We start from the raw sequence: 13,443 nt of genomic DNA on the forward strand, positions 1-13,443 counted from the left end.
TCCGAACAGTTTGATTACCCAAACTACCCTAGGTCCCAATTAGTTTGGATAATCGACTCTCTACTGTATTTCTGAAGAAAGAAGGCCTGATGATTCTGACTTTGATAGAAATAGGGCTTTTTCCCCTGGAGATTATGAAGTCCAACTCTCTGACTGTGTGGAAAATTTTAAACCATATCCTCCTGTGGAGGAATTTTCTTTTAATCAGACAATTGAATGGATCAATGAGGTATTTTTTATGGAAACAAATACATGTTGCCCCTGAACCGAGGAGGTAGTATGATATGTTACAAGTGGATATACCTAATTTCTTTCCCATCGCGCCTACACTGCCAGCCCTGCAGGATGTATTAAATACTGCTTGTACTTACCATGATGCTTAGCTGATAGTCCCTAAAAAGGCAAATAAGCTTTATAAGGTACCTCAAGCTAATAAAGCTCTTTCTCTCACCTTATATCTGACCATGGAGCCATTTTCAGTGTGTCTAGTGCTGTCAATAGGTTGGTCCTCAACAAGAACCCTTCATGTGGTGACAAGTAGGATAAATATAGGACCATATATGTAAGAGAAATTTTCTCCTTCTACTTTGGCCTTACAAATGAATTAACAGGCATATATGTGGAAATTTATGCTTTGTTATATAGACAGTCTGTGGGCAGTTTTTTCCACTCTTCCTGCAGAAAAAAAACTCTTTTTTGAACCAAACTGTTTTGACACTCTCTCCAAGGTATCTAATCATGTTTTGAGGATTGTGTATGATTGTGCAGATACTGTGTCTAGGACCAGTGCTACAGTCTTTTAAAGATATGCTTGAGTATGTAACAGAAAGTTTGCAGATAAGGTATAGTCTGAAATCTTGGCTTCAACTCTGTATGAAGAGGTATTATTTGGCTCTTTTGCTACCCAGGTAATTAAGCAATATGACAAAAGAGGGAAATTAATTAATGGAATTTCTAAGATCTTTCATGTACCCCAATACAAATCTTATAGGCCTCCCTGCTACACAAAATCTGTCATACCTCTCGAACAACATGCAAAAAAGGAGATGGCAGGATGGTAACAACAAAAACAAAAATAGTGGCCTTTTCAGGAAAAAGGAAAAACCAATAGCACAGAACGACTATACCAGAATTCCTTACTCTGTTCCCTCCCCTCCACCCACTATCTCCACAAATCTGTCCTTAAAACTGGCCCTCAATGTTCCCCTTTGGCAAAAGACTATTTCAGACTCCTGGGTGTTAAAAGTGGTACAGGATGGTTACAGTTGACACTGGATACAAAAACCTCCTTTCAGGGGAATAGCACCCTACCCTCTGGACTAGACAAAATTTTTTTTCCTCAGGTTCTTCAGTCACATATCCAATGAATCACTGAACCAATGCCTTTAAGACAAAGGGGTAAAGATGTCTATGTCAGAATGTTTATGGTACCAAAAAAAGAGGCTTCTTGGAGACCAGTACTAGATCTTTCTTTTCTAGATGTGTGTGTGAAAGTTCACAAGTTCAAAATGTTTACCTTACAGAACCTGCTAACCCTCATTCCCCCCATCAGTTATATGGTAATTCTAGACCTAAAAGAGGCTAACTTTCCCATTCCCATAGCCATAGGCTTCAGAAAAATTCTAAGGTTCTCCGTTTCTGGATCACATTACCAGCTCTCTGTATTACCCTTTGGTTTATCTACAGCTCCAAGGGTATTCACAAAATGTGTAGCCCCAGTCATAACGTACTGTAAACTGAATGTCATTCACATCTCTACTTGTTTAGATGACTTGTTTATCTTTGCAGTCTTTATCTAGATCTCAGGAGTCATTAACATGGGTTATGTCTCTTCTAGCCAATATGCACATCTAGATAAACATTGCATTTCACTGGATTGTGTTTCTATGATGCCTTACAATTTCTACTCTTCAAGTGGCCTTTTAAACATAGGACAAGGTGAATTTTTATCTGGATTTTTCCTTATCTTTTCAAATTAGTCTCAGACATCTGCCAGAAAATTTCTCAGGCTCCTAAGGTTCGTGGCTAGTATGATTATCATGATATCTCTAGCCAGATTACAATTGATAAAGGTACAGTAGTATCTAAAAAACACATGGACCCAGCATTTGCATTTTCTGTAGTATCAGATTTCAGATTTGAGTTTTATAAAAAGGAAACTGCATTGATGGAAACAACAAATTCAACTCGACCCAGGTCTCCCCTTCTGTTTATAGACCCCACCAAACCAATCTGTAACCACAGACACGTCAGATTTTGCTCTAGGAGCAGTTTCCAGAGGGGTAAAAGTGCAAATCCTGTGAAATCCTTCAGACAGACCAAAGCATATAATCTTAAAAGAGATGGCTGTGATCCATGTCGTGAAGTATCTCCATCATCTTTGGCCCCCAGGATCTCTGCAAGTGATTACAGACAATACCACAGTCATGCAATATATAAATAAGTTGGGAGGTACAAGGTTGTACCTACTGTGCTGGGTGGCAATGATGGATTTGGACTTAGCTCTTTAGCATCCCCAACTCTCTAAGCATCTTACAGTCCATTAAAGCAAAATAGTAGCAGACAAGCTGATTAGACCAGGACAGGCTTTCAGAAATGGAAATTGAATGAGAGGGTCTTCCAGGAATTGATCCAGTTGTGGGAAATAGCTCAAGTAGATCTGTTTGCCTCCTTTCAAAACAAACAACTTAACAAGTTTTGATCCAAGACTCCTTGCAACCTAGCATGGAAAATAGGTGCTTCTTCATTCCCTTGAAAGGGAATGTTCCTTTATGCATCACTACTATTTAAACTGATATCCACGGTAATTCTGAAGATTCAAACATATACCCCAAAATCATTGTGGTGACCCTATTTTGGTCCAGGCCACATTGGCTCTCCCTTCTTATAAAATAGGCTAAGGGCAGTTACACAAGCTTCCTCACAGACTGGATCTTCTCACACAAGACAGGGTGAACTCGATACACCCCAATGTAGGAGGGTGGCCTAATGGTTAAGGTGTTTGCCTTACAAACACAAGGTACAGAGTTTGAATCTCACAGGGGTAATTGGCTAGGCTTAAAATGGCTTGCAAGGGCAGTTAGCCTAGTACTAATCTATGAACCTATGAACCTATATAACATCAACTGACTATCTGGAAGATTAATTTCTAATACTTTTTAGGCACTTATATCAGGAAGGCATGCAGGAAGTAGTAAAGGAGGCAAGGAAGCCTGCTATTTGAAAATCCTATGTTGGTAAGTGGAAGTAAATTTCTAATTGGTGCTTAACCAATAACCAGGGGCTCATCAAAGATTTTGTATCACTGGTACTCAAATATTTGACTGAGTTATTTTCCTCTGGCCTCTCTTATTCCTCTATAGAGGTTGATTATGTAGCCATTTCAGCATGATTGCCCATAGATCCTCCTCATTCTTCTCTGCTTACTATGAAACTCTTTCTTAAAGACATTTTATACCTGAGACCTCCTTGTAAACAGGTTTCTCCTTCTTGGGATTTCAGCTGTGTGCTGGAGAAATTGGCTGTATCAACATGTGAACCTGCCTATCAAGTGATTTAAGGTTCTTGACTTGGAAAACTGCACTTGTCATTGCTCTGGCATCTGCAAGAAGAAGTATATGATGTGCAAGCTCACATAGTGGGTGAGCCCTATCTGATTTTCCACAGGGATAGGTCTCTTTAAGAACAAACTAGTCATTCATGCCCAACGTGGTTAGAGAGTTTACTCTGAATCAAGCCACCAATCTCCATGTTTGGGAAAGGATTTTGCATACAGTGGAAGTCCATAGACATCCCAGGTACTATCTTGACAGAACTAAGTCCTTTAAAAAAGCTAATCAGCTATTCATTTCTTATCAGGAGGCAAAAAAGGACACCCTGTGAATAAACAGACGATTTTCAGGTAGCTGTCACAGCAACTTTTTTTTTTTATTCACACCATGGTAAATCTATTCTGAGGAGTAGCAAGGCACATTCTATTAGAATATTGTCTTCTTCAATGCCATACTGGAAAGAGGTGTACTCTAGAAGCATTCCAGGGCAGCTACACGGTCCTCTGTACATACCTTTACAAACATTATAAACTGGATTCCTCTTCTAGATCCAGGCCAAGCTTTGCTTGAACCATTCTTCAGAGGTTCATTGATCCATATTTTCCTTCTCTCGGGTTGGCTAAGCTTTGTTGTTCAACCTATGTAGCCTAAGGGCTACTACAGCAGTTGGAATGATGACTAGAATACAGTTGTGCAAATATCACTTATCCATAATAGTAGATGATCAAATTCTTCACTGCTGCTTCCTCACTCCTGCAGTAGCCACATCCACCCTCCATCCCCCTAGTCTTGTATATTGTTATAGATGGGATATAAAGTAAGGTTGTTCTGTTTATACTGTATATGTTTATTGTTATTATCGGTTGGTTGATTCAGGATTGATAGGCTCTTCTCTCATTGTTTGGGCAGGAAAGTCATGAAGAAAGTGTTACTCTGACTACTGATTTTCCTCCTTTGGTTTGACCAAGCAGCAGTCAGAATGAAGGAGTGGTGGGAGCCAGAACTTTTGCAAACTCTCTGGTTGTTTTCTTCCTAAGCAGAAAACAACCCATAAAGTTTAAGGGCTCCTGCAGCACTGAAGAATTTGAACATCAACTGTTATGGGTAAGTTCGACTTGCACGACTGTACTTCATGCTTTGCAGCAAAAGCATTGCCAGGTCTATTGCTGAGGGTGATGCATCTGCCCCCCAGCATATGTTACTAATGTGATGGGCCAATGCCACCTTACTCCTTTCCACAGGATGGGTAATCTGACAGTGGTCACTAAGTCCAGCACAGTGTAGTGGGTGGTCTTGCAGGTGGAGCTGCATGCTAATATGGCAGTCCAAGGGCGTGATTAACTCCAATTAGCCATGTTCTTTCCTCCAGAAATGCCCACAGCTCCTAATTTGCTCAGCTGAGCAATTCCCAGGCTCACTTGATGAGTAAAACTTTACTCCAGGAATAAAATGGGATCACTGTATAACCATGGCAGTCAGCTATTCACTCCTATGTGAGTACACGTGGTTCAAGTAATTTCAGCAGGTATAGGAGATGGGGTGGGTATTAGTATGTCTGTGTTAGCATCCTTAAGGACATGACTGACACTGCATGAATAAGTGTGTGTGTGTGTGTGTGTGTGTGTGTGTGTGTGTGTGTGTGTGTGTGTGTGTGTGGGATACGGACTGCCTTGGTGGTCGCACTCATACCTCTCAACCTGCAAGCACTAAAAATCGGAACAAAAGCCTTTGAAAAATATGAATATACAGCTAAAATTGTTGGCATCTAATTATCACAAAATTTGATTGCCAAATAGCACATAACTCATCCTTTTCCAGTAGGAATGTGACATACTACTCAGAAAAATATTTTAGAAAATGGGAGTGACAAAAATTATGGAAAAATATAAGCACATTATCAAAGAGTCAGTGTAAAATATGTAGGCTTTAATGAACTGTATCACAATATTATTCCACATAAGGTCATTTATTTTTATTTCAGAAAAAGACGTTAAAAAATGTGCATCCCTTTTCTTTAAATTATTGGTGCCACTAGTGTTTTGCTCATGTAGTGTGGTTTCCAGTGTACTAGACTGCTTTAGAAAATCTCTTGCATTGAGGTTGATTTAGAAAATTGTGTGAAGGTGACAAGTACCTTAACCAATTGGTCAAGGATTTACTTACTTTAAAGGAACAGCTCAAAACCAAGAAGACCCATAAATTCAAACATGACATCACGGACTATGAGAGAGGTAAACCTTTTGGATTACAAAAGAATGTCAGATTTGTTGAGCAGGACAAGACCAAACCAGCCCTTAAAAGGAAGAGGCCTCAGTCCATACTCAAAAGATGTCCTAGTGGCTGCAGTGGCACTTCAGGGGATGATTCATCCTCCACCACTGATATTGAAATCACCCCCACCTCTGAGTCACCAGCAGCCAAGAAATGCTTAAGTACTGACCCTTTGGGGGAGGTAGGCACAGAGGAGGTAGAAAACACCAGTCCTGTAAACAACATTCAACATCTCTTAGACCTGATTCTACCACACTAAGGGACACAAATAATGTGTATAACATTTCCACCCACCCAGTTTCTGATATTGAAATAAACTTACTGAACAAGGGACTAAGTTTTGTTCCTGTTTTTTTGTTAATGAAGATACATTTGCCAGAGATGTTTCAAACTTTTGCCACTTGGTGAATTTAAGATTGTTTTATGGTGATGGTACTCAGGCTCAAAGGTCTACTGATTTTCATTTCTGTAAATCCTCTTTCATGCCACCCATGGACAAACACGTTGCTATATTTAAGGACTGTGTGCTTAAGGATTTGCACTTTAACAAATTTCTTTTCATGAATATGAAATAACCTTACACAGCAGGAGCAACAGGTGTTAATTAAGTGTAGGGATAACCATGATCTGGTTATTTCACCAGCAGACAAATGTGGGGCGGTCGTGGTCATGGATTGGCTGATGTACTTGCCAGAGGCTGAAAGACAATGATCTAATGTCCAATTTTATATGCACATGGCATTAGATCCAACACCAAAATTTTAACAAGAAATAGACAGATTTCTGAACCTTGCCCTGGAAGAAGTTATCATTAATAAGAAAACTTTGTACCACCTGACTGTATCTGTTCCCCAATCTCAATACCTTTATTTATTGCCCAAAATTCACAAAGATCTAGCAAAACCACTGGGGAGGCCCATTGTATCGGACATGGGGTCACTTACAGAACCGTTAACTACATTTCTTACCAAATATTTACAACCATTATTGTCAATGGTCAGGGCCAGGATTCAAGATACTACCCAATTTTTACAGATTGTGAGGGATACACAGATGGATATTAGTTGGCTAATGTGCACATTGGATGTGACCGCCCTGTACACCAACATTCCCCATTGGGCTGGATTAAAGACTATTCAATTTTTGGTGGATAAGGCCAATATATATTCACCAGGCTTTAACATCCTTCTTTTCTGTCTGACCAAACATGTGCTATCCAAAAACTTGTTTTATTTCCATGGTAGATGTTATTGGCAGGTGAAAGTTACCGCCATGGGGGCTTCTTTTGCCCCATCTATGCTGACCTTTTCATGGGTTTTATAGAGGGACAACTTATTTATGACACAGACCATAATTTATATCTTGATGAGATTGATATTTGGCGGCGTCATCTGGATGATTGCTGGATGGTGTGGAGGGGGTTGACATACATGTACATGAATTTGTAAATTATCTCAATGAAAATAAGTGGGGCATCCAATTTATGTTAAATTTTCACATCAATCAGATTTTGTTCTTGGATGTCACTATCATTATTGAGGCAGACCACACACTCAGGATGGAGGTATTTCATAAACATCCACAATATAACACCTTACTTCATGCCAGAAGTCATCACCCACGACACACCATCTGCAACATCCCCAAATCCCAATTCCTCAGGATAAGATGTATTTGTTCCTCAGATAACTCTTATGAGTGCTATCAACAGGATTTGAAAAATAGATTTCTCAACAGAGGATATAATAACATCATTTAGGCCAGTCATTTTGCCTCACAGCAACCATGATCTTCTCTGTTGCAATATCAACATACTTCCAAAGACAATAACTGAGATGAGCTGGTCAGTTTTGCCACCACCTTCAGGCAGAACATCAATACTTTAAGGAAAATTATTGATCACCATTGGGACATCCTTTTGGCCAATGATAAGCTTTCGGAGCTTCTTTCTCTGAAATGTCTTTTCTCCTACCAATGGGGTCCCATGTTGGGCTCTTATTTTAATCATTACAAACATAAGATGCCCTCTAACACACAGCAGGTCACACTGTTTAGGGACAAATTGGTAGGGTGCAAACCCTGTGGTCATTGTTCAGCATGTACCCATGTACTTAAGAGTAAAGAATTTACTAGTAGTAATACCTCTAAGGTTTATGATATTTTGTGTTTTGGAAACTGTAGCAGTGACTGGGTCTTATATTTAGCCACTTGCTCCTGTTCAGCCTTTTACGTGGGGGAAACCTCAAGGTCACTGAGGGTTCATATTTCCTCAGTGACATAAGATACAAAAAGATTGTCCAGTTCATTATTTAAACATACAATGATCCATACCACTGCTGTGTTCAAATTCATTATCATTGACAAGGTCAGAGGGAACAGAATGTACAAAACTGGCTGGCATACTAAGTTAAACAATAAAGAATCCAGTTGGATTATCAGGTTGTGAGGTTTGTTTACACCTGGCCTGAATGAGTTAAGTTAATCATCCAATGAGACGCTTGCATTGTGACAAGGCTGACTATTTCAATCAATTGTGTGTGCTTTCTATTGTTATTGGACTGAGGAAGGCTAATCTTTGCCAAAACCGAACTGCTTATTTAATTCAGTTTTATTCCAATTGCTGGAGCTGCCATAATAAACTGGAAAATTTTTTTCACCCTTGCTGGATGTCTTGTTTTGTGCCTTATTGACTTTGTTTAGTCTGTGCACCCGCTGTACTTGCGGATTTCCTTGTGTGAAGGTAAATTAAGCCTGAAAATAGGAACATACCTCAGAAATAGGGGCATCCTAAATCAGGTCTGAAAACAGGAATGCTCCTCCAAAATAGGGACAGTTAAGAGGTTGCACTACAGGAATTTCCTAGGAAATCAAAATTCTGGCTGTGTGTGTGTGTGTGTGTGTGTGTGTGTGTGTGTGTGTGTGTGTGTGTGTGTGTGTGTGTGTGTGTGTGTCTGTGGGAGAGTGAATGCATGAGTGTTTCCATGAGTGTGATTGACTGGGGGCGAGCTTGTTTATTAATGGGTAGATCTTGCACTGTATATTTGAATGCCTGGAGGTGTATATATGTGTGTCTGTAGTGGGTGCCTTTGCCAATGAGATACATGGACCACTAGGGAGAACATTAGAGCAGTCAGGACTGACAGCATTAATGTGCAACCCAATGACATGATAAAGAGCTGATACTGAGGTCTCTTTCATTACATCCATACCTGTCTCTGAATTGGATTATCTCACTGTCACAAATTACCAACCTGCACTGAGCAATTAATGAGAGCTTTGAGCATTTTTGAGAATCTTAGGGATGACCTTTCACACTGTTTTCTAAAATGAAAAACAATTGAAGTGCAGCAAACTTTTTATTCCTAAGTAATTAGCAGTGTTCAACAAGATACTTTGGTCAGTAGATTCCCAAGGATAAATAATTTATTCTCATGCCATCACAAGGTGCTCACCTCATTCTTCTTAGCTTTTCAATCAGATTTAACTCAGCGATGGTTTATATATCCAGTTCCAAAAATCACGTCTTATTGTAACTAGAACTGAACAAGAGAGGGAATGGCATTTGCACCACTAACTACTTCTGCCACAGACATATGTTGACAACATCTCTGTTGATTTTTCTGAGAGGAAATAGGTTTGCTACCATGGGATGCTATTATCCTTTGCTGCTGGGTCTGCTGATTGAAAATATTAAAGAAAACAATAAAAAGCATCTAGATTATTATATTGGGGACTGCTTATTAACATGTTAGATTTGCATATGTGGATAATAGCTAACTTTAAGTTATGTAATTCAAATCAAGTTCTGATTATTTAGTACTAAAGACTGTCAAACCTTGTGCATTTCACCTTTTTTTTTCTCTAGAATAACCTCACAGAACTGAAATCATTTGGTTCTCCACCAGAAGCTGTTGTTAATGTTACAGCAGCTGTGATGATTTTGTTAGCACCAGGGGGGAAGATTCCAAAGGACCGGAGTTGGAAAGCTGCTAAAAATATGATGGGAAAAGTGGATGCCTTCTTAGATAGCTTAATAAACTACAAAAAAGAGAGCATTCCTGATCCTTGCCTTAAAGCTTTTCAGTAAGTGTAACATCAAGGTCTTGATTAACATATGTTTTTGTTGCAGCAGTTTAGCATGAAAATATTCAGTGTTGTAATAAGTCACTAATCATTTTAAGAAAATGTTAATTATATCTTGAGAGGAATGTTGTAGAGAAGGTAGTTTATTTTTATTTTTTTTTTTTATTTCTTTTCTCCTTTAAAATGGATAAGTCCTTGCAATTGATTTCCATTTGTAAATGTATTTACTACAACATAAATAAGAAGAACTCATCTGATTAAAATTCATTATGCATTAGATAATGCATGCATCACAGCTTTTTATTAATATACCCTGGTGTCATCCAGCAAATGCCTGGCTGAGTGTAAATTACTAACAAGCAAATGGACCAACACTTTGGGCAACCTTCACTGAAAAACGAGCACAAATGCAAAGAAAAACACTTCAGCGATAGGAAACGCTTAGGACCACAGAACTATAAGAACTTTAATAAAACACCAAATCAACAAGTCACAAAATTTCGGGTCAGTGCCCTTCTTCATTGTGTAGTAAAATCATTCAGCCAGCTTTTCAACTTATATAACACAGGTGTAGAATAATATGACACAGCCCTAATTAAAATCAATTATCCAACTTATAACATAATTATAAAGTATATTCAGTTAAAATGACTATAAAACAACATTTTCTCATTTTAGATTTGACTATTTCTTCTTTAAAACAGGTTTAATACTGATAGCTGTATTAATACCTGGAACAACATCTGCTTGTAGTCTAAGAATCCATTCATATTCAACTAATTCTAGTCGATTATTTAAATATGCACCCCTTCTACTTTTATATACTAAGTTAATCACCCTGAACTGAAATTCATGTTCCAAACCTGCTTCTCCTATATGCTTGGCTAGTGCATTGGTACTAATATTTCTTATCGCTGATCTGTGCTCAGTTATTTGATCTTTAAGTCTAATTGTGGACTTACTAACGTAGAAGGCAGAGCATTTTGAGGAAGTAGCAAGATATATAACATTATAGCTATTACAGGTAGCAGAATATCTAAACATATATTTTTCTTTAGTTACAGGATGTATAAATTCATTATTTCTTTGTGTGTCCTTACAACATACACAGTTATAACAAGGAAAGGTACTGCAGACTTCATGTCTTTATAGCATAAATGTTTTTTGAGATTATAACTATTTTTATAAGCAAAACTCAGTTTATCACCTATCAACTGCTTGATGTCTGGCATCGTGACTAAAATATTCCAATTTTTTGTAATAATTTAATTTCATCAGTCCTTCTGTTATATATTTCTATTATATTTAGTAATGTAGCATAACTGTACAGATTTATGCTGACAATTAATTGTTTGTGGACAGTCTTTCTGTGCCCCCCACACCCCCCCTACTTAAATATACCAACTCCGAGACCGCACTTCAGTGCAGGAAAAGAAAATTCTCCCATTTTGCATTGTACAGGGTCATTAGCGCTAGCTTACATGACGTATTACGTCACATACGTCAGTACTGGCCAAACATAATATTTCAGAACTCCGTTTTCCGACGTTCTGAACAATCGATTAAATAAACGTTCGCTTAAAAGTGTTCGAGTATGTTGTATTTGACATTTAAGCATTTGTTTATTTAACATAGACACTATTAAACCTGTTTTAAAGAAGAAACAGCCAAATCTAAAATGAGAAAATGTTGTTTTATAATGGTTTTAACTGAATATACTATATAATTATAAGCTGGATAACTGATTTTAATTAAGGCTTTGTCACATGATTCCACACATGTATTATATAAGTTAAGAGGTTGGTGGAATTATTTTACTACACACTGAAGAAAGGCATTGGTCTGAATATTTTGTGACTTGTTCATAGGTTCATAGGTTGGTATTAGGCTATCGGCCCTAGGGCCTATACAAGCCTAGCCATAACAATTCCCTGGATATTTCTTCCCACAATATTTACTTCCCTAGACCCCTGTCTAGCAGGGCAACTGACGTGATCCCCGGGGTGAATTTCCTATCTCCCATCCAATCGTCAGGGTTCCTTTTGAAGAGGGCCAAGGAGGCACTCTGCTTGACATGTATGGGCAGTCTATTCCAGAGTATGGGGAGTCTCTGAGTCAGGAACCTATCCCTCCAGCATGTTTTGTTTATTGTGATGACAAAGTTGGTTGTTGATTTGTTGTTTTATTAAAGTTCTTAAAATTCTGTGGTCCTAAGCATTTCCTATCACTGAAGTGTTTTTCTTTGGATGAATGTAAATTACTGACATGGTCTCAGTCCTCAACATGGGTCAAAATCTCACTGCCTATTGGTTAGCACTTTGCAGTGGTTTGCCTTTATTGTTACTACAATTAATATTTTAATTTGTTCCTTATGGTCTCACAATGAAGGTAATTTGACCAAGTCTATGTCCAGGATGACCTAAAGTTGAATAGCAGCACATGGACTGAAGTAGTTGGCTAAGGAAGGATTGGAGAGGGAACTAGTCCAATCTCATCACAGGTATACCACCAGGGGAAAGGCCTGGAAGTACAGCTTCTACACTAGGAGTGTGGGGGTGGGGGAGAAGGCCAACAGTCTGCCAAGGAGTGCACATACTCAGGATGGGTTTGGAGATACAAAAATGGAAGTACATACACAGGATGGCCTAGCACATCAGGCTTTGTAACATACTTTCTGGGCAAGAGGGGAGGTTTTTATGAATATTTACTGAAATCTATCTCAACTCGATGAGGACTGAAGTACCTGTCTCTTGCATCCTTTCTTGGTGTCTTAGGTTGACTGGGGCTTGATTGCGAAGGAAGAGAGAACTAGATGTGGTGATTATAATTCTAATACGTGTGTGTGTGTGTGTGTGTGTGTGTGTGTGTGTGTGTGTGTGTGTGTGTGTGTGTGTGTGTTTCTGTTTGTGAGTGTAGGCAGCTGGATTAATTTTCCAAAACTGACACTAGAATACATACAGAGGGTGCTGTACTCCTGAGTGTACATTTGAATGAGATGTCAAACAGATGTTCCTTTGCTGGAGTTGATGGCAGCTTGGGTGGATGTAAAAAAAAAGATCCCACAACACCTATCACAAAGCAAAGAGGTTCTTTATTTAAAAAAAAAAACATTATGCAGAATACTATTTACAAACTTACATATTTAATATTTATACAGTGAACACATTTCCACTCCTTTCCGGTATTTCCAAGCAATCATAGATATCTTACCTTTCATTATTATGTTAAACTTCTATATGCATGGTCTTATTTGACCCCTACTCCTTTTTCCACAACCATCATCTATTTTTTCTTAAAATTACTGCTAGTTCCATTTACCATTAAACATGATTTCATTTCGCCTTTCATTCCAAATGGTCCAAATAACATAAAATCTGAAGTAGCTAACTTCATTTGTGTAGCAATCTATGGGTATCGAATCCGACTTCAGATCTGAGCCGGCAGTTTTCAACAGCTTAGATCTGAGCTCCTAGCTCCTCCCCCTACCCATAAACCCCTGCCAACCCTGACTGACCCCAGATCTATTTGCCGCGCTTGT

The 13,443-nt window shown here is 38.6% G+C and overlaps 1 protein-coding gene across 1 annotated transcript in view; it reads left to right on the forward strand.

Annotated features, from left to right (window-relative positions):
• Positions 1–13,443, forward strand: part of LOC122800226 (dynein axonemal heavy chain 17-like) — a 17,083,451-nt gene that overhangs the window by 13,587,743 nt on the left and 3,482,265 nt on the right. Inside the window, exon 61 of the mRNA XM_044069720.1 lies at positions 9,688–9,905. Within this exon, the coding sequence (XP_043925655.1) occupies positions 9,688–9,905 (218 nt within the window). The remainder of the gene's footprint in view (positions 1–9,687; positions 9,906–13,443) is intronic.

This window comes from Protopterus annectens, chromosome 4.part0 (assembly GCF_019279795.1).
Source record: "Protopterus annectens isolate FY-2018-M chromosome 4.part0, PAN1.0, whole genome shotgun sequence".
NCBI lineage: Eukaryota > Metazoa > Chordata > Ceratodontiformes > Protopteridae > Protopterus > Protopterus annectens.